Here is a 19,436-nt window from a genome sequence, read left to right as displayed (position 1 = left end):
TTCTGTCTCATGCTGTGAGTTTACAGTTGTCTCCTGGATTTTCTTATCTGGCTTCATTGGCCCTTGTTGTCCATTTTCAGTCTTTCCAGTTATATTGTGGAACAAGTAGTCTCATAATTTCTTTTTGTGTCTCCAGTTCTTCCTGATGAGCTATCTTGCCTTATTGAAAAAAATCCAAGTAGTATTCAGTGTACTTCAATAATCTGTCACCGCTCCAGGGTCTATTCTTTTTGACTTCCCAAAGCCAGCAGAATACTTGGTCTTAATATTGTTCATCAGGAGATGCCATAATTAAAATTCTTTGGATCCCATAATTAGTATAGAAGGATACTGTCATCACACTGTGCACTCACCAGCCCTGGATCAGGAAACGTGAACATGGGTTGCGTTAGGATCCATCTCAGCAGGCCTGCTTGAGTTCGTGGGGCACTCAAATCACTCCGGGAGACCTGTCAAAGATTGGCTCTGTGAGGGAGGCAGCAGGTTGCAATCCCGGGAGTTGTCGGAGTTGGATGTGTGTCCTCTGAGTTGCCTGAGCAGTGCAAATGGATGTGAAGCCTTTGGAGCCACAGGATGTCTTCTGTCCTGTTCCCTTCACTGTTCGAGACAGATGCAGGCTATTGGAGGTGAGTCTGTTGTCCGCACCTCAAATTGCAGCGAAATGCTTCCTTTAATTTTTCTTGAAATCCATTGATACAATGACTTGGCTGACTGAGAATCTCTATAGACAATTCAGGCTAGATTTTGAATTGCTAAGAAGGGATGGAGCACCAATAGGATATACCATGCTAGATAGCTGAACATGGAAGTGAAAGAAACTAAAATCCCAGCAGAGACACGGGGTCAAGCTTCAATTTTACACCTCTAATCTGCAGAGGCAGGTTTTGAGGAGATACCCTGTGCACGCACACCCCATGAAGAAAAGCTGCCAGAAACCAAGGGAGGTGCACTCTTGTCTTTTCCTATGTGCACGTCATTTCTAGACTATCCCCCACCCCCAAAAGGGAATGTGGTTGCAAATACGATCCATCTGGGCGGGCGGCTTGGGTTCATGGCGCATAACTTCGACTTGTAGGCACTCAGATGACTCTGGGAGGCCTGTCAAAGATTGGCTCCGTGAGGAAGAGGCAGCAGGTTCCAGTCCCAGGAGTTGTCGGATCCCAAAGGTCTTGCCTCTCTCCATTCAGGACCGTGGGCTGATCTCAGTGCGCTGATGCCCAGTCAGTACTCAGTGCCCTCATCTTGGATCCCATCTCTGGAACTGGATCAGCCTGACAAAGCTTCCAGGACTCCAGATCCTTGGGCCGAGTACCTTGCTTTTGCTCTGCTTCCGCAGCTTCAATGGCTCGCACCACTTCTTCAGAGGGAGAATATCTTGACAATTACCCCAGTATCCGTACCCACAGCCCCTTCTTTCACTTTCCCTGAGTCTTTGCACCACCCGGTTGTCAGGTCGGCACTTGGGGCTCAGGACCTTGGACAGGCCCCATTATCGAGGTGCTGCTTGAAGATTTAGAGATTCAGGTTAATGTCAGCATTCCAACTAACAAACTCCAAACCAACAAACTCCGAGACAAGCATTTTCTCAAAGTTCCATTTTATTAAAGTTGTCATATTGGCACATCTGGGAAAATCTGAATCTGAGTTTTTTGCGTTTTCCCAATAGAAAGTCAAAGATTCAACCCCTGCAACCACTAGTGTATCACATAGTCCAATCAGACAAAGTCCCAATGGAGACATTCCTTGAGCCACTCCTCTGCAAGTGCAGAGTATTATGTCCTTTACTCCTAGAGAAGAATTTTGTTGTGTCTAATCTTCCACCTCTCTATGAAATCTCCCCTCCCAATTTCCCAGGGAGAAAAATGTGGCCGCTTCCAAGCTCCCAAGTAATATACAGTTTCCAAGGCTGAGAGCATGTTCTTCCGCCAGGTGCCGCTAGATGGCGAACCACAGAGAACACTTGGTACAGCTGCGACTATTCTAGGGAAGGGGGCAGAGGCTGAGGTTTAACGGGTTAACACGATAGAGTAGTGAATTTCTAGACAGGAAAGGAGAGTAAGCGAAGGTCAGTGGAGCTCCCTGTTCCGGCTCAGCCACGGGAGGCTGGTGGCGTCGGCGGAGCCTCTTGTGCTGCTTGGAGGGTCGAAGCGGCTCCTGGGAGGTGAGTGGAGGGAAGGTCGGAGGAGAAGCCGGGAGCAAGTCCGGCCCTTTGGCTTCCTCCACGGCGGGGAAGCAGGGAAGCTGAAACATGTGGGCTGCTGCAGCATATTCTTCCCCCCCCGAATTTTATTCCTCCGGGGCTGCAGGACTTGAAACTCCTGCCTGAGATTTTCTGCTGGGAGATTTTTAAAAAAAGACCATTTATTTCGTATTTCTTAAACCCGCATTTTAAGCACCAGCTTCCACGTCCCTCTTGATTCCCTGTGACGTGGCTGACCTGGGGTTTTCCTGGCAAGCGAGGAGCTTCATGGGCAAAGCGGAGGATGCTTTGTGTCCCGACTAGGAGTTGGGCACCGTTTCCTCTGTTAGCGTCCCTTCCCCTCCCCATTCTGAACTAAGATCAAAGAATTGGAGCGAATGCACTTTGGGACATTTTGCACACTGGATACGCATAGATTGTCTACATACGTTCATAGGTGTGTGTTTCTGTGCTAATATGCGAGCATATATGAGTGTATTTACCCAAGCCAAAAATATACCCTGTAATATACATCTGCTTGAGGAGGGAGCTGGACTAGAAGATCTCCAAGGTCCCATTAAACTCTATTCTGCTTGACTGGTTGATTGAAAAAGATACTTTTATGATTGCGTCGATATTTGAAATTGGATATTGGTAATCTTCTATATGCCAAATCAATCAAAATTAATATTAGAGGTTCAAATAGAATTTTAATGTTTGTTTTTCATGCTAATATATGGGATAGGGTGGAGTTTGTTTGTTTGTTTTGCTACTTTCACATATCATGCAGCCAATTTAAACAATAATGAAACTAACCCATTTACATTAATTTTACAGAGAGAGAATATGCCAACAAGAGCACTCTATACAACAGAGAATGTGGAGCAGCATTCAAATGCAAAATAAGCCATTATACAAAACATTTTCCAATTCCTCCTGAAAGTTTAAAAACTCTTCTTTCCTCAGCAAATGACAAACGAGGGAAAGAATAACAAGTAGAAAGTTTTGAGCTGGAAAAAATAGAGCACACGGAACAAAAGAAACATTAAATGAGAAATCAAGGAAGATAATGTTTAAGTAGAGGAAAAGTGAGGAACAAGTTCAAGTCAGTAGGGACAAAAAGGTTCCATGTATAGACAAAATTGGCAGGCATTAATTAAAGCCTTTGAGAAAGGAAAGAATGGCTTCAACTAAACAACCACCAGTCAAGAGATGAAAACTATTTTTCACTACCTCAAAAATCCAAGCATATCAGTGTTAGAAAAACCCCACAGACTTCCTAATGTAGAAAAAACAGATTGCAGATCACATCTGATTATTCAGGAGAGGATCCATCTAGTGAAAAGCCATATAAATGTTTGGAGTGCAGCAAAAGCTTTTCTCAGAAAAGCTTCCTCATAATTCATGGAAGAAACCAAACTGGAGAGAAGCCCTGCCTTTGAATGTCCTGTTTGTGGGGAAAGTTTCAGGCAGAATTCCCACCTGGTGGAACACCAGACAACACACACAGGAGAAAAACCATATCAGTGCTTGGATTGTGGGAAATATTTCAGTCGAAGTTCCTGCTTGGTGAAACATAAGAGGACTCACACTGGAGAGAAACCCTTTGAATGTCCTGTTTGTGGGAAAAGTTTCGGTCAAAATTTCATCCTGGTGGTACACCACAGGACACACTCAGGAGAGAAACCATATAAATGTCCTGTTTGTGGGAAAAGTTTCAGTCAGAGTTCCCATTTGGTGATACACCAGAGGACTCACACAGGAGAAAAACCATATCAGTGCCTGGATTGTGGGAAACATTTCAGTCGGAGTTCCTACCTGGTGAAACACAAGAGGACTCATACTGGGGAGAAACCCTTTCAATGTCCTGTGTGTGGGAAATGTTTCAGTGAGAATTCCTGCCTGGTGAGACACCAGAGAACTCACACAGAAAAACCATATGAGTGCCTGGATTGTGGGAAAAGTTTCAAGGAGAGTTCCCACCTGGTGGAACACCACAGGACACACAAAGGAGAGAAACCATATAAATGTCCTGTATGTGGGAAAAGTTTCATTCATAATTCCCACCTGGTGATACACCAGCGGACTCACACAGGAGAAAAACCGTATCAGTGCCTGGATTGTGGGAAACGGTTCAGTCAGAGTTCCTACCTGGTGAAGCACAAGATGACTCACACTGGGGAGAAACCCTTTGAATGTCCTGTTTGTGGGAAACGTTTCAGTCAGAATTCCAGCCTGGTGGAACACCAGAGAACTCACACAGGAGAAAAACCATATCAGTGTCTGGATTGTGGGAAATATTTCAGTCGAAGTTCCTGCCTCGTGAAACACAGGATGACTCACACTGGAGAGAAACCCTTTGAATGTCTAGTTTGTGGGAAAAGTTTCAGTCGAAATTACATCTTGGTGAGACACCAGAGAACTCACACAGGAGAAAAGCCTTATGAGTGCCTGGATTGTGGGAGAAGTTTCAAGGAGAGTTCCCACCTGGTGGAACATCACAGGACACACGAAGGAGAGAAACCATATAAATGTAGTGATTGTGGAAAAGATTTCAAGCAGAGGTCTAAGCTTGTGAGACACCAGAGAACTCATACAGGAGAAAAACCATTTCAATGTCGGGATTGTGGGAAAAGTTTCAATCAGAATTCCAACCTGATAATACACCAGAAAACTCACACTGGAGAAAAACCTTATCAGTGTCTGGATTGTGGCAAAACTTTCAAGCAGAATTCTATGCTTGTGATACACAAGAGGATTCACACTGGAGAGAAACCATATAAGTGCCTGGATTGTGGGAAAAGTTTCAAGCAGAATTCTATGCTTGTGATACACAAGAGGACTCACACAGGGGAGAAACCATATGAGTGTCCAGATTGTGGGAAAGATTTCAGTATCAAGTCTAGCCTTATAAATCATGTAAGGTTACACACAGGGGAGAAACCATATGAATGTCCAGATTGTGGGAAAGATTTCAGTATCAAGTCTAGCCTTATAAATCATGTAAGTTTACACACAGGGGAGAAACCATATGAGTGTCCAGATTGTGGGAAAGATTTCAGTAGTAGATTTACTCTTATGAATCATGTAAGGTTACACATAGGGGAGAAACCATTCAAGTGTCCAGATTGTGGGAAGTGTTTCACACAAAATTCCTCTCTTATTGTACACAAGAAATTCCATATGAAGCAAAATTTGATGTGTGCGGAGGAATCTTGAATTTCATTTCTCTTCTGTCTTTGGAAGCACAGTTGAGAAATTAACCATTTAATTTCTTGTTTTATTCTTTTTAGTCAAACATGTCTTGGTATCAGACATGAGGAAGGAGATTTGAGCTTCCTTTCTCTGGAGTTGTGTGGTTGTTCCTCTTCACAGCATCGAGGGGAATTTCCATGCTGGGCCAGAGAAAAGGCTCTTAGATTTCTGTTAGGTATATTTGCCACCTTGAGTTATTTCTACATCTAATTAAGGTGGGGCATAGATGTGTATGTATATGTGTATGTATTTTTATTAAGAAATTCTGTATGGAGCCCAATACAATGTGACTCCAGAGAGCTTACAGCAATAAAATACAGAAAGCAATCAACCCCATATATAGCAAATAGCAAAATACAAAGCCTTGACATTTGGCATATTCCCACACCATTGCATTCCCCACCAGACTGAAAAGGGCCCAAGTGTCTTCCTCCTACACAGCTCTTTCTCTAGGTGGCAAAGTCAGAGCTACAAGCAGAGGGTGAGTTGTAGTCCTAAACTGCCAAACTTTCACTGTCCTCTTCAGCTGTAATTAGAAAAGATCTGAATTTGCAGCAATGCCTTGAACTGCTCTGCCAGGAAAACTTCTCATGATTTTATTATGCATAGAAAACTGCTGTTGAAAGTATAAAGCCTGCCAGGGTGCCAACTGTCCAGAAGGGGAAAAATTACACTTCCAGCTCTCTTGAGCTTGGAAAAGAATATGGGTGGTTCTCAGGTTGCAACAGCAGTTACTGCTAGTGCTGTCAACCCTGAAGTCATTTTGGAAAGTCTCTTTTTTTTGTAAAGTTTATTTTAAAAAAAACTACATCAATATTTTGTGAACAGTGTAGTATCTGAGTGTCATCATTTTGATACAAAAGCAATAATAATACAAAAAACTAAATTAATCCAGTTTACGTAGTCTAATATTATACATAACTGTGTCAGCACTTAGTCCTTCATTTTTCAATTGATAATATTTGCTACATTCTTCTAATAGTAATAACTATTTTTAGTATACCTAGTAACATCCTTTTTCAAATTCTAATCTTAACCTTTAATATTTACTTTATATATATTGAATAAAAGTATGTGTCAGCTGTTCGTCCGAGATTGAGGGGGTGAACGATACGATATCAACTCACTCCTGTAGCTTTAGGTAACAACGATCAAATTATGTTTAAAGTCAGCTGTGGGTTTCGTTGCAACCCAGAACTGTATTTATACATGTTATACTTTGGATAACAACATAATTACTATAGCCACCTTCCGTCTGGCTTCACTGTCTAACATTCGGCATCCTTAAATTAAAGAAACATGTCAACTGCACCTTTCCCCTGCTCAATGAGTCCATGTACCCTCATTTATTTCTTATCATTATTACAACATCACCCCCTTGACATCCAGCCATGAATCATTATTATTACATCACTCCTTGTCAGGAAGCCGATGTTAGTTCATTATAGCGTCTGTGTGGTAACACTAGGCAAGTGAAACAATATGGTTGTATCACATCCTGGCTGTCTCGGCTCCAGTCCGTTCTTCATTGGAGCCATGACAGGGTGGCCCCCTCTACCAAGATTCTGCCTAGAATACAAGAACACATTAGACAAAAGGGATAATGGTGTATAGAGGTTATACATCGGCCCCTGGCTTATCGGGATGTGGGCTGTGGAATTTTTTCCTCAATCTACACGTATATCCGACTCATTCAACCAGGATGTCTCTGATTCGGGGTACCCTTTCCATCGTACGAGATATTGAATATTATGTCTTCCTATTCTAGAATCTAGTATTCTATCTATTTCAAATTGTTCTGGTTCTCTATGTACTGGTTTCATAGGTATCTCGTTGTTTCTAGGGATACTTGTTTTAAGTAAATTTGTATGAAAAACGGGATGAATCCGTCTTAGCCATGACAGTAATTTGAGTTTAACTGTCACAGGGTTAATTATTCTTATTATATCAAAAGGCCCTAAATATTTTGGACCCAGCTTTTGGCTGTTCAATTTTAATTGATATATTTGGTAGAAAGATACACTTTATCTCCCACCTGGAAGGGTTTAATATCCTTCCGTTTTTTATTTGTTTGAATTTTATATTCTCTGGCAGTTTTTTCTAATGCTTTTTGTACATTATTCCAACATCCTTGTATTTTTTTCTGCCCATTCTTTAACACCAGATAGGTCTTCCTCTTGACAGATGAATTCCGAACTTGGGCTGAATTCCATACCATGTGCTATATAAAATGGACTATACCTGGTGCTGCTATGCAGGGCATTGTTGTAAGCAATTTCAGCGAATGGTAATAAATCTACTCATTCTCTTTGTTGATGTGAGATATATGATCTTAAATATCGTTCGACCATGGCATTCGCTCTTTCTGCGGCTCCATTTGTACTCGGGTGGTATGCCAAGCTGAGTCCCTGAGAAGACCCCATTAAAGCAAGGAACGCCCTCCAAAATCGCGCTGTGAACTGCATCCCCCTGTCGGATATTATTCTTCTGGGTGCCCCGTGTAATCTATACACTTGTGTCACAAACATATCTGCCAATCGTTCTGCCAATGGTAGACCTTTACAGGGGACAAAATGTGCCTGTTTTGAAAATAAGTCAATTATGGTCCATATTACCATATATCCCTTGCTGTTTGGCAATTCAAACAATAAAATCCATGGCTATATCTTGCCATGGACGTGTTGGCTCTGATACTGTCTGCAATAGTCCCATTGGTTTGCCTACTCTAGGCTTAGATGTTGCGCATATATTGCATGTCTTTACATACTGTTCGACATCAATTCTCATTTTGGGTCACCAAAACTGACGGCGGGTTAGATGTAATGTCTTTAAAAATCCGAAATGTCCTGCCTGTTTTACATCATGACAATTTGTAAGTATTTCGTCTCTAGACTTGGCTGGCACATACACTTTATTCCCTCTCTAAGTTATGCCATCTTTAAATGAACACAAATGGGAATTTTTTTTTCAGCCGAGCATCTTGTGTAGTAGCGTTTCATATTGTGTCATAGGTTGTTTCCTTTAAACGAGTCACTTGACCAACATTTTTAGATGAGTTTTCAACAATTAGGGGTTGAATAATAATATCTCACGTTGATTGATATTGGGGCAATCGGGACAAGGCATTCTCCATGAAATTTTGTCCTTTGGGTACATACTTTAATTTGAAATTAAATTGATTAAAGTACAGAGCCCACCTGACCTGCTTAGGAGACAATCATCTTGGTTTTTGTAATGCTTCCAAATTTTGGTGGTCCATCCACACTTCAAAAACCTCCTGTGCCCCTTCCAGGAAATGCCTCCAAGTACTTAGTGCCCATTTTACGGCAAAGGCCTCCTTCTCCCATATCGCCCAGCCTCTCTCTGTAGTAGTAAACTTCCATGATGTATATGCACATGGCTGTAGTGCTCCGGTTTCATTCTCCTGTAACAGGACAGCCCCTATGGCTACATCACTCACGGCCGCCTGCACAATGTATTTCTTCATTGGATCAGGATGTCACAAAATGGGTGCTTGAGAGAATAACGATTTCAATGTTTCAAAGGCCTGTTGACATTGGTCCGACCATTTAACTGGTTGATTTGGCTTTGGTTTTTCTGTTTGTTTCTTTGTTTTTAGCAACTCGGTTAATGGCTGTGCAATGAGGGCAAATTTAGGTATAAATTGTCAATAAAAGTTTGCAAAGCCCAAAAACCTTTGTACCTGTCTTCTTGTTTGTGGGATTTTCCATTCTATTACAGTTTTTACCTTCATGGGATCCATCTCCAATCCTACATTAGAGATTCAGTATCCCAGGTAGTCTAGTTTTGTACAATGGAACTCACACTTAGATAATTTGATATATAATTTGGCATTCAATAATTTAGTTAATACACTCCTCACCAATGGATATGTTCTTCCATAGTTTTTGTGTAAATAAGTATATCATCTAAATATACTAGCACCCCACGGTATAAATGTTCCTGTAGTACACCATTAATAAGTTGCATGAACACCACAGGGGCCCCTTGTAATCCAAAAGGCATTACTCGGAATTGATAGCTTCCGAGGGGACAATTGAATGTTGTTTTCCATTCATCCTCAGGTCTTATTCTCACTTGATAATATGCCTCGCGCAACTCTAATTTAGTAAAGAAATGTCCAGTTGATAGGGTAGCCAACAACTCACTGATTAATGGTAATGGGTACAGGTTATTGATGCAGACCGTGTTAAGTTCTCTAAAATCAACACACAAACATAGGCCACCATCTTTTTTTCACAGAATTGTATAGGGGCAGCTATTTGCGATTGTCCGGCTTTAATAAATCCCTGAGCTAAATTCTTGTCCAGAAAGTTCCACATTTCTATCATTTCTTTCGGTGTCATTGCATACGTTCGGGGTTTTGGCAATTTTGCCCCTGGAATCAGCTCGATAGCACAATCTGTTGGGCAATGTGGTGGTAGAATCTCACACTTTGTCTCACTAAATACTTCCGCCAAATCCTGATATACTGATGGAAAACAGGAACTACTATGTTCAAACTAATGGGCTCCACCCTTAAACTCTGCTGTTGTACTTCTGGTTCTTCATGTGGCGGTTCTGGGTCCTATAGTAAGTCTCAGCCATCTAAAACCTCCTTCCCACCAAATGGTGGATTTCCAACAATCCAACCATACTAAACCTAAAATAACTGCCTTTCGTATTTCCGATACGACAATGAATCTTAATAGTTCCCAATGGGTTCCATTTTCTAATCGAATAGGAATGGTCATCATCAGAGCTGGCACTCCCCCTAACAATGACCCATCAACCTGCTCGAACTTCATAGGGGTAGGAAGGGGTTCTAATGGTACATGCAGTTCATCTACCACACATTGACTAATCAGACATCTGGTACATCCGTTATCTATCAGTGCTCCGTATCAGCCTCTAATCCCTACATTATCTAATACTATGGGTATTGTAAATGGTCTAACAGGAGAGCTTACCATGGGGTCTTCTTGGCTGTCGTCACCACTATCATACAGTCCTGACAAAACTCTCAGCTGCCGCAGTTCACTGTATTGCTTCATCTCAAGTGTGGCCGGAGCTACGGATGGTTCTTGTTGTGTGACACCCTGTGATTTTTCACGACTACTAACTCCCCTGCCACTATATCCAATTTGTGAAACATTTCCGGAAGGACCTCTCGCTGTTTGCTTCATATGTCCTGTATCTATCGTAGGGCATTCAAACGCCCATAGTCCTAATGTGTTACAACACAAACACCTTAGATTTAGGTTGGGTTCTGTTAGTGTTTGGGGATAAACCCCCTAGCAGAGTGTGCAGCAGCAGTCAAGCCAGGCTGGCAAATGAGAGAGAGAGTGGGCCCAAGAGTATACACACACTGGAGACAAAAACACTGTTTGTGGTTTTAAAATAGATATTTAATTCACACAGAGATTAAGAATAGTCATTCAGTCCATATGTCAGTATCCAGTATATCTATCCAGTTATCAAGTCCATTAACAGTCAGTACAATGTTCTTATCTGCTTGAATATCTTGTCCTCCCGATACCTTTCTCTCAAGGACAACGCTGAATCCTCAGCTCACCAGGCAAACAGTCTTTGTGTTCAGTTGAAATGGTATCTGGCACAGTAGCCTCCAAAATAAGCAGATAGACGTTCCAGCAGGCAGCAGACCAGGAACAGTAACCAGGTGCATCCAGAAGCCGGGGTTTATTACGTTTCCCTTCCTACCTATATTTCTGCCTGCAACCGCACCCACAATGACATTGCAGTTTCTTGTGCTTAAAGCTACAAGACACTTAATCCTAGGTTTACATATTTATTCAACCCAAACCTGGTTGGTGTATCCATATACCCAACAGGTTCTCTCTTTTTTTAAAGAAAAATCCTTTCTATCCATCATTTCTCATTCTCTTGGAAGCTACATTTCTCCTCTTTTTAGCTTGCCTCCCATATTCCTCCCTTGGGTCTTTATATCTTTCATAGTCAACCAAAGCTTTATTTCCCTCCACAATATTTTTTTGCTCCAGTCCACCCATAGGCCTGCCAAATTCACTCTATCCCTCTTTACTCGCTGCTTGAAAGTATTCCAAAGAGTCACTTTTATGGATTAAATTTCTTGTGGGAAAATCTTTGACAAAAAGTTAAAGATCACATCACCCAGTTCCGATCACTGTCTACTCTCATCGCTCCAGCACATTCTTTATGGTGGCCATATTGGTCGCCTCACCTTCATCAGAGAGTGGGAAGAAGCCCTGGGTCCAGCAGGAGAGCTACCACCCTCTGCAACTAGCAGGGTGCCCCTCCTTGTTAGTCACTCCTACAGAGTGAATTTAGCCCCCTTGCAGGCCCTCCAACGAAGAAGATTCGGCGTGGGGATGTGGAGCCTTGCTCCTCTGTGCTGATCACTGTGTGACATCAACTGGAAGGAAAGTCTTCAGGGCTGCCACAGCAAGGCTGGTTGGAGCTGTGGGAACAGGAGTGGGGAAGAGAGATAGCTGGGAATCTGTAGCCAAAATAAAATTCATTCTCCTGGGAACCAAGGACGTTCTCACCAGTTGCTGGGGAGACATGGACTGAAACCAGCTGGTATTAGTACTGTGACCTGGTTGGACCATGTGATGGACATGTGGACTGGGGAGAAGAACTTTGATTTTTAATTTGGGTGGGGAAAACCTTGGGACCGTCAGACTTAGGTTTTCACCAGATGTGCCAATATGGTATGCCTAATAAATCTGGATTTTGAGGAGCAGCTTGGCCTCGGAGTTTTGATTGCATTGGGTCTGTTACTTGGAACCCTGACAAGAGCTGCTTTATCACGAGGCAATTGGACTTTCTGGTTTTTCTTTGAAGACGTTTCGCTTCTCATCCATGAACCTTCCTCAGCTCTGACTGGATGGTGGGGGATGGAAGGATTCCTGGTCCTTGCAGACAGACGGTTATTTGCATTCTTTTGGAGGGTCTTGGAGGCCACCTGGAGGTTGATCTGTGTCCTCAGGGTGGAGCCTTCATGGCTGCAGGATGTTTTCTGTCCTGTGTCCCTTCACTGTTCAAGACAGATGAGTCTGTTTTGCCGACATCTCAAATTGAAGCGAAATGCTTCCTTTAATTTTTCTGGAAATCCATTGATATGACCTGGCTGACTGAGAATCTCCATAGGCAATTGGTGCTAGACTTTGAATTGCTAAGAAGGGATGGAACACCAATACCATGCTGGTTAGCTGAACGTGGAAGGAAAAGAAACTAAGATTCTAGCAGAGACAAGGGACCAAGCTTCAGTGTTACACCTCTAATTTGCAGAGGCAGGTTTTGAGAAGTTATCCTTCGCACGCACACCTCCCCCCCGCCCCAGAAGAAAAGCTATTGGAAACCAAGGGAGGTGCACACTGTCTTTTCCTATGTGCCCGTCACTTCTAGATCCCTCCTCCAAAAGGGAGCTTTCCTTTGGTTTAGTTGCTGGTTCTGGCAAACGAAGCTTCGGGCTCAGGTCCAGGGACAAGGAGTGTCCTCTTGGGGGACCTGAAAGAAAAGGTTTTGGGATGGACACTCGGGGAGAAAAGCTACTGATGAGCTCGATGAGAGTCAAATAAGACTAGATGGCACTTAAGGAAGCCCGGAATCAATGGGAACATCTTCAGATGCCTTAGGGTGTCCCATATACAGTCTAGAATCGAGAATTTTATTGACTTCATAGTGGGTTTCAACTTGTACTACAACTGGTTTGGGGGGAGTAGCTGCTGGAGGTCTCAATCTTGAACTGGCATCCGGTTTCAATAAGCTGTTGTGAAAGACCTGGACAGCCCCCATTATCGAGGTGCTGCTTGAAGATTTAGAGATTCAGGTTAATGTCAGCATTCCAACTAACAAACTCCAAACCAATAAACTCTGAGACAAGCCTTTCCTCAAAGTTCCATTTTATTAGAGTTGTCATATTGGCACATCTGGGAAAACCCACATCTGAGAGCTCTGGGTTTTCCCTTCCCAATAGAAAGTCAAAGATTCAACCCCTGCAACCACTAGCGCATCACATAGTCCAATCAGACACAGTCCCAATGGAGACATTCCTTGAGCCACTACTCTCCAGGTGCAGAGTAACCCGTCCTTCTCCTAGAGAAGAATTTTGTTGTGTCTAATCGTCCACCTCTCTATGAAATCTCCCCTCCCAATTTCCCAGGGAGAAAAATATGGCCGCTTCCAAGCTCCCAAGTAATATACGGTTTCCAAGGCTGAGAGCATGCTCTTCCGCCATGTGTCGCTAGATGGCGCGCCACAGGGAACACTCGATACAGCGGCAACTGAGCTATTCTAGGGAAGGGGCAGAGGCTGAGATTGAACGGGTTGAAACAATAAGAGTAATGGATTGCAACAGCAGATGTGGAGACGAGGAGGTGAAGGGCAGAGGAAGTTCCTCTTCCGCCTCAACCACGGGAGGATGCATCGGCGGAGCCTCTTGTGCTGTTTGGAGGGTTGAAGCGGCTCCTGGGAGGTGAGTGGAGGGCAGGTTGGAGGAGACGCCAGGAGCAAGTCAGGCCCTTTGGGTTCCTCCATGGCATAGATGCAGAAGAGGAAGCAACAAGGCTGAAACGTGTTGGCTGCAGTTTTATATCCTTTCCCATCCTAAATTTTATTCCTCTGCACCATTAAAAACTTCTGCCTGTGACTTTCTCCCTGCACATGGCAGATTTGGGAGATTTAAAGAAATCTTTACACATTTTTCACATTTCTTAACCCATCTCCTTCACACTTCCTGAAATGATTCCTTGAGATTTTATTGACCATGTTCTTTTGATGGCAAGCGAGGAGTTTCATGGGTGAAACAGATGCTTTAAATCTAGTATAGTATTTGGGCATCATATTGACCTATTAGTGTCCCCACCTTTCTAACATTAGGTCAAAAACAAAATGAGCAAATGTACTTCTGGAACATTTTATACACTGAAATACACATATATTGTCTACATTCATACATTGATAGGTTTATATTTATGTGCATGTAGGAGTGATTTACCCATGTTGAAAAGAGAATCTTACGATTGAGTCGATATTTGATCTTGGATCTTGCTAGTTGTCTATTTCTCAAATGAATCATAATTAATTTTAGAGGTGAAACCAGAATTCTGATTTTTCTTTATTCATGAATATGGTGGGGGTTTTTTGGTTGCTTTCACATTTTCTGCAGCTATCTTTTAAACAATAATAATAAAACTAACCCATTAAGATGAATACACCTGTAAAACTGCTGCCTTAACGTTCTGCCGGTAGATTTGGGACATTTAAAGAAATCTTTACATACTTTTCATAATTGGTAATCATCCATCTCCTTCAGCCTTCACATAACACTTGATTTCTGTTATTGACATGTTTTTTTCCTGGCAAGGAGGAGTTTCATGGGCAAAATAGATGCTTATGATTGAGTCAATATATAGAATAGAATAGAATAGAATAGAATAGAATAGAATAGAATAGAACAGAACAGAACAGAACAGAACAGAACAGAACAGAACAGAATAGGTTTATTAGCCAAGTGTGATTGGACATACAAGGAATTTGTCTTGGTGTAAATATTCTCAGTATACATAAAAGATACATTCATCAAGAGTCGAGAATCATAAGGTACAACATTTAATGATAGTCATAGGGTACAATAAGCAATCAATCATACTAGGAAACAGTCAATATAAATCGTAAGTATACCAGCGACAATGTTAGAGTCATACAGTCACAAGTGGGAAGGAGTGGATGATAAGGAGTGATGACAAGATTAACAGTAACAGTAATGCAGACTTTGTAATAGTTGAACAAGGTTGAGGGAATTATTTGTTTAGCAGGGTGATGGCTTTGGGGGAAAAATGTTCTTGTGTCTAGTTGTTCTGGTGTGCAATGCTCTATAGCATCATTTTGAGGGAAGGAGTTGAAATAGTTTATGTCTGGGATGTGAGGGGTCTGTAAATATTTTCACAGAACTCTTTTTGACTTCTGCAGGTCCTCAATTGAAGGCAGGTTGGTAGTAATTGTTTTTTCTGCAGTCCTAATTACTTCAGTCTATGTCTGTCCTGTTGGGTTGCAGAACCAAACCAGACAGTTACAGAAGTGCAGATGACAGACTCAATCATTCCACTGTAGAACTGGATCAGCAGCTCCTTGGGCAGTTTGAGCTTCCTGAATTGGCGCAGAAAGAACATTCTTTGTTGTGCTTTTTTGATGACGTTTTTGATGTTAGGTGTTTGATGTTTTGATGTTAGGCGTCCATTTTAGGTCCTGTGATATAGTAGAACCTAGAAATTTGAAGGTCTCTACTGTTGATACAGTGTTCTCTGGTATTGTAAGAGGTGGTAGTATGGGAGGGTTTCTTCTAAAGTCTACCACCATTTCTATGGTTTTGAGTGTGTTCAGTTCCAGATTGTTCCGGTTACACCATGAGGCAACTTGTATAACCTCCTGTCTGTATGTGGATTCGTTGTTGTCTCGAATGAGACCAATAACTGTTGTGTCATCAGCAAACTTCAGTATTTTAACAGATGGATCGTTTGAGATGCAGTCATTGGTATATAGGGAGAAGAGAAGTGGAGAAAGCACACAGCCTTGTGGGGGGGGGGCTGTGCTGATTGTACAGGTATGGGATGTGATTCTGCCTAGCCTCACCTGCTGCTTCCTGTCTGTTAGGAAGCTTATGATCCACTTACAAGTGTGTTCAGATACCACTAGTTGGTTTAATTTATTTATAAGAGTGTCTCGAATGACGGTATTGAATGCTGAACTGAAGTCTACAAAGAGGACGCTTGCGTAGGTATTTGGAGATTCAAGGTGTTGTAGGATGTAATGCAGAGCCATGGTAACAGCATCATCTGTCGATCTATTTGCTCGTATGCAAACTGCAGGGCATCTAGCAGTGGATCCGTGATGGTTTTCAGGTGGGACAGAACAAACCTTTCAAAGATTTTCATAACTACAGGTGTTAGAGCAACTGGTCTGTAGTCATTCAGCTCCTTGATGGAGGGCTTCTTTGGTACTGGGATGATGGTAGAACATTTGAAGCAGGAAGGAACATAGCACAACTCTAGTGATCTATTGAAGATTCGGGCCAATTGGTCAGCACAGACTTTTAAGCAAGAAGGAGTTATCTTGTCTGGCCCTGGTGCTTTTCCTGACTTCTGTCTATGTAACAGATCTTGCACTTCTTTTTCTGTGATCACCAGAGGTTGTGAGCTCAATGGATTGGGGCCAGTTGTAGGAGGCTTGGCTGCTGTTGGTGCTTTTGAGATGGGGGTTGTGGAGATAGGTGGCTATAGTTTCCTTTCAAACCTGCAGTAAAACACATTCAGGTCATCTGCTAGTTGTTGATTTCCTTCTGCCTGAGAAAGAAATTTGCTGAAGCCAGTGATGTTTTTAAGTTTCCACATGTTTGCTGGTTCATTTTTGAGAACCGATTCCTTAACTTTTCAGAGTAGATTCTTTTTGATGCTTTGATCTCTCTTGTTAATATGTTTCTGGCCTGGTTATATAGCATTCTGTCACCTCTTCTGTAGGCTTCCTCTTCTTTAAGCAGATGTAGCTGCTTAAGTTTAGTTGTGAACCAAGGTTTATTGTTACTATATACTTGCAGGTTCCTTGTTGGTACACGTAAGTCTTTGCAGTATGATGTTACAGTATCTGTGAGCTCATCTAAATTTGCAATCAGTGCAATCAAGGCAGGTCTGGAGTTTCGGCTTTGCCTCATCCGGCCAAGTCTTCACTGATTTAATTGTTGGTTTCATGGTTTTAAGTCTTTGTCTGTAGGCAGATACAAGGTGAATCAGGCAGTGGTCAGAGTGTCACACAGCTGCTTGTGGTAAAGATCTATAAGCATCTTTTACTGTTGTGTAGCAGTGGTCTAAAGTATTTTTGCCTCTGGTGGGACAACTTACATGCTGGAAATATTTTGGGAGCTCTTTCCCTAAATTTGCTTGATTGGAATCTCCTAAAATGATGGGAAGGGAACCTGGGTGTTTGGCTTCAGCCTTCATAATTTGATCAGCAAGAGTTCATAATGCCTTGTTTACACAGGCTTGTGGAGGAACATACACAGATATTAGGAGAAATGAGGAGAACTCACGTGGAGAATAAAATGGCTTGCAGTTGATATGTAAAGACTCTGTTTTCATCGGAGAACTTACATATTATAGTTATATCCTGAGACCAGTTGTTGTTGATATATAAACATAATCCTCCACCCTTTGTTTTACCTGATGTCTCTTCAATTCTGTCTGATCTACATGTCTGAAATCTTGGGATGTATATGGTGTTGTCCCCATGAATTTGTGGATTAAGCCAGGTTTCAGTGAAACAAAGAACAGTTGAATTGTAAAAATCAGAATTCCATCTATTTAAGAGATGAATTTCATCCATCGTTAGCAAGTGAGCGTAAATTAGTCAGAAAGGGAGAGGAGTTCCCCCACCCATTCCTTAAACTGAACTTGAATCTTGAAAATTGAACTTGGATCTTGTTACTTTTCCATATTCCAAATGAATCATAAGCAATATTAGAGACTAAAATAGAGTTTTGATGTTTGTTTGTTTTGTGCTAATATATGGGGAGGGTTTTTTTTTTGCTTTTATATGTGCTGCAGCCATTTTTTCAATAATCATTAAACTAATCCATTTATATTACTCTTACAGAGAGAGAGAGAGAGGATGCCAAAAAGAGCACTCTGGACAACAGAGAATGAGAAGCAGCATTAAAGTGCAAAATAAGCCATTATACAAAATATTTTCCAATTCCTCTGGAAAGTTTAAAAACTACTCTTCCTCAGCAGATGAGAGATGAGGGAAAGAATAACGAGAATAAAGTTTTGAGGTGGAAAAAATAGAGCACACAGAACTGAAAAAACCATTAAATGATAAATCAAGGAGGATAATATTTAAATAAAGAAAAAGTGAGAAACAATTTGAAGTTAGTAGGAAGAAAAAGGTTCCATGTATAGCCAGAATTAGCAGGCATTAAGTAAAGCCTTTGAGGAAGGAAAGAATGGCTTGAACCAAACAAACACCAGGTGAGAGATCAGAATTTCAACCTGATGATATACCAGAGGATTCACACTGGAGAAAAACCATATCAGTGTCTGGATTGTTAAACCTCTCCATTTAACATGCACTTGCCAGTGGTGGGGTTCTACCGGTTCAGCCTGGTTCACATGAACCGGTAGTAAAAAAAGCTACCTTTTGGCTGAACCGGTATTTTTTTTTCCTTCCAAAGATCAGCTGTGCCAACGATGAGCTGTGCCGGGATCCCACTTGCTGTGTAATGCTTCATCCAGGAGGCTTCGCTGAAGCTCAGAGGAGGCAAAAAAAGGTTGTGGGGTGTTCCATTTTTTCTCTTCCTGGGCCTCGGCAAAGCCTCCTGGGAGAAAATCCGCCTTCCCAGGAGGCTTCCCTGAGGCCCAGGAAGCCAAAAAAACAGAGCGCAGAGGGGTGCTGCTGCACACATAAACACACAAAAAAAGAAGCCACAATGCCCACTCTGTCACATAGCCACCTAGCCACTCCCAACTAGCTACGCTCACAGAGCCAGTAGTAAAACTATTTGTATCCCACCCCTGGTACTTGCTGCGCAAATGCAGCACACTTCTATCAAGGTTGGTGGCGATTGGATGGTCTGGGAATTCCAAAAAGGTGATACTTGCTTTTGTTCCAATCAGAAGTTAACCAGGCCTCCTGGCCTTACTAACTACATTCATGTCTGGTGTTGCCATATCATGACACATCAGTAGGAAGTCACGTACACAGAAAACCCAATACACATACAATACACATATAGGGCGACACTATGGAACAGCAACGTGTAAAATGAGAATTGGCTATAGCATAAGGTGTAGCCTTATATGGCAATATTCCCTATTCCTGTCTAATTTCCTCATGTGTAACATAAGCCCCCCCTGCTTGCTGCACAATAAAAGAGAGGTGCGTAGTACTATCTGGGTTTCCTCTCACCAAAAGAAACCTTTGTGTTGCTGTCATCTTTGCCACTAAGAGGAGC

General features: G+C 42.1%; 5 protein-coding genes across 8 annotated transcripts in view; all 5 read left to right on the top strand.

Moving 5' to 3' along the window:
* LOC113452271 (uncharacterized) overlaps positions 1–18,595 on the top strand; it is a 49,562-nt gene extending 30,967 nt beyond the window's left edge. The window contains exon 3 of the mRNA XM_087928250.1: positions 18,086–18,595. Within this exon, the coding sequence (XP_087784376.1) occupies positions 18,086–18,129 (44 nt within the window). The 3' untranslated portion in view covers positions 18,130–18,595. The remainder of the gene's footprint in view (positions 1–18,085) is intronic.
* The window catches only part of LOC113450758 (uncharacterized), a 107,295-nt gene that overhangs the window by 4,579 nt on the left and 83,280 nt on the right, over positions 1–19,436 (top strand). The window contains exon 1 of one of the 4 annotated variants that reach the window (XM_087928189.1): positions 2,091–2,165. The exons of 2 other annotated variants lie outside the window; for them this stretch is intronic. The gene's annotated coding sequence lies outside the window, so the exon portion shown is untranslated. Of the gene's footprint in view, positions 1–2,090; positions 2,166–19,436 lie in introns of those variants that run through there. One more of the 4 variants, XM_087928181.1, reaches the window with a different exon arrangement.
* The window catches only part of LOC113452270 (uncharacterized), a 116,312-nt gene that overhangs the window by 41,360 nt on the left and 55,516 nt on the right, over positions 1–19,436 (top strand). The gene's annotated exons all lie outside the window — the stretch shown is intronic.
* The window catches only part of LOC113454376 (uncharacterized), a 163,304-nt gene that overhangs the window by 134,489 nt on the left and 9,379 nt on the right, over positions 1–19,436 (top strand). The gene's annotated exons all lie outside the window — the stretch shown is intronic.
* On the top strand, positions 2,051–5,765 carry LOC148126521 (uncharacterized). The gene is made up of 2 exons (XM_087928110.1): positions 2,051–2,161; positions 3,017–5,765. Exon 2 carries the CDS (start codon positions 3,584–3,586, stop codon positions 5,396–5,398), a length of 1,815 nt encoding a protein of 604 aa, XP_087784236.1. The 5' UTR covers positions 2,051–2,161; positions 3,017–3,583; the 3' UTR covers positions 5,399–5,765.

Source organism: Pseudonaja textilis, chromosome 2 (genome assembly GCF_049901715.1).
Source record: "Pseudonaja textilis isolate UNSWEBS1 chromosome 2, rPseTex1.2, whole genome shotgun sequence".
NCBI lineage: Eukaryota > Metazoa > Chordata > Lepidosauria > Squamata > Elapidae > Pseudonaja > Pseudonaja textilis.
The sequence above is the reverse complement of the archived record's forward strand: the minus strand, read 5'-3'. Positions and strand labels throughout refer to the sequence as shown.

Coding starts and splice junctions, on each gene's coding strand:
- LOC148126521 (XM_087928110.1), top strand. CDS start 3,584: ATGGAAGAAACCAAACTGGAGAGAAGCCCTGCCTTTGAATGTCCTGTT.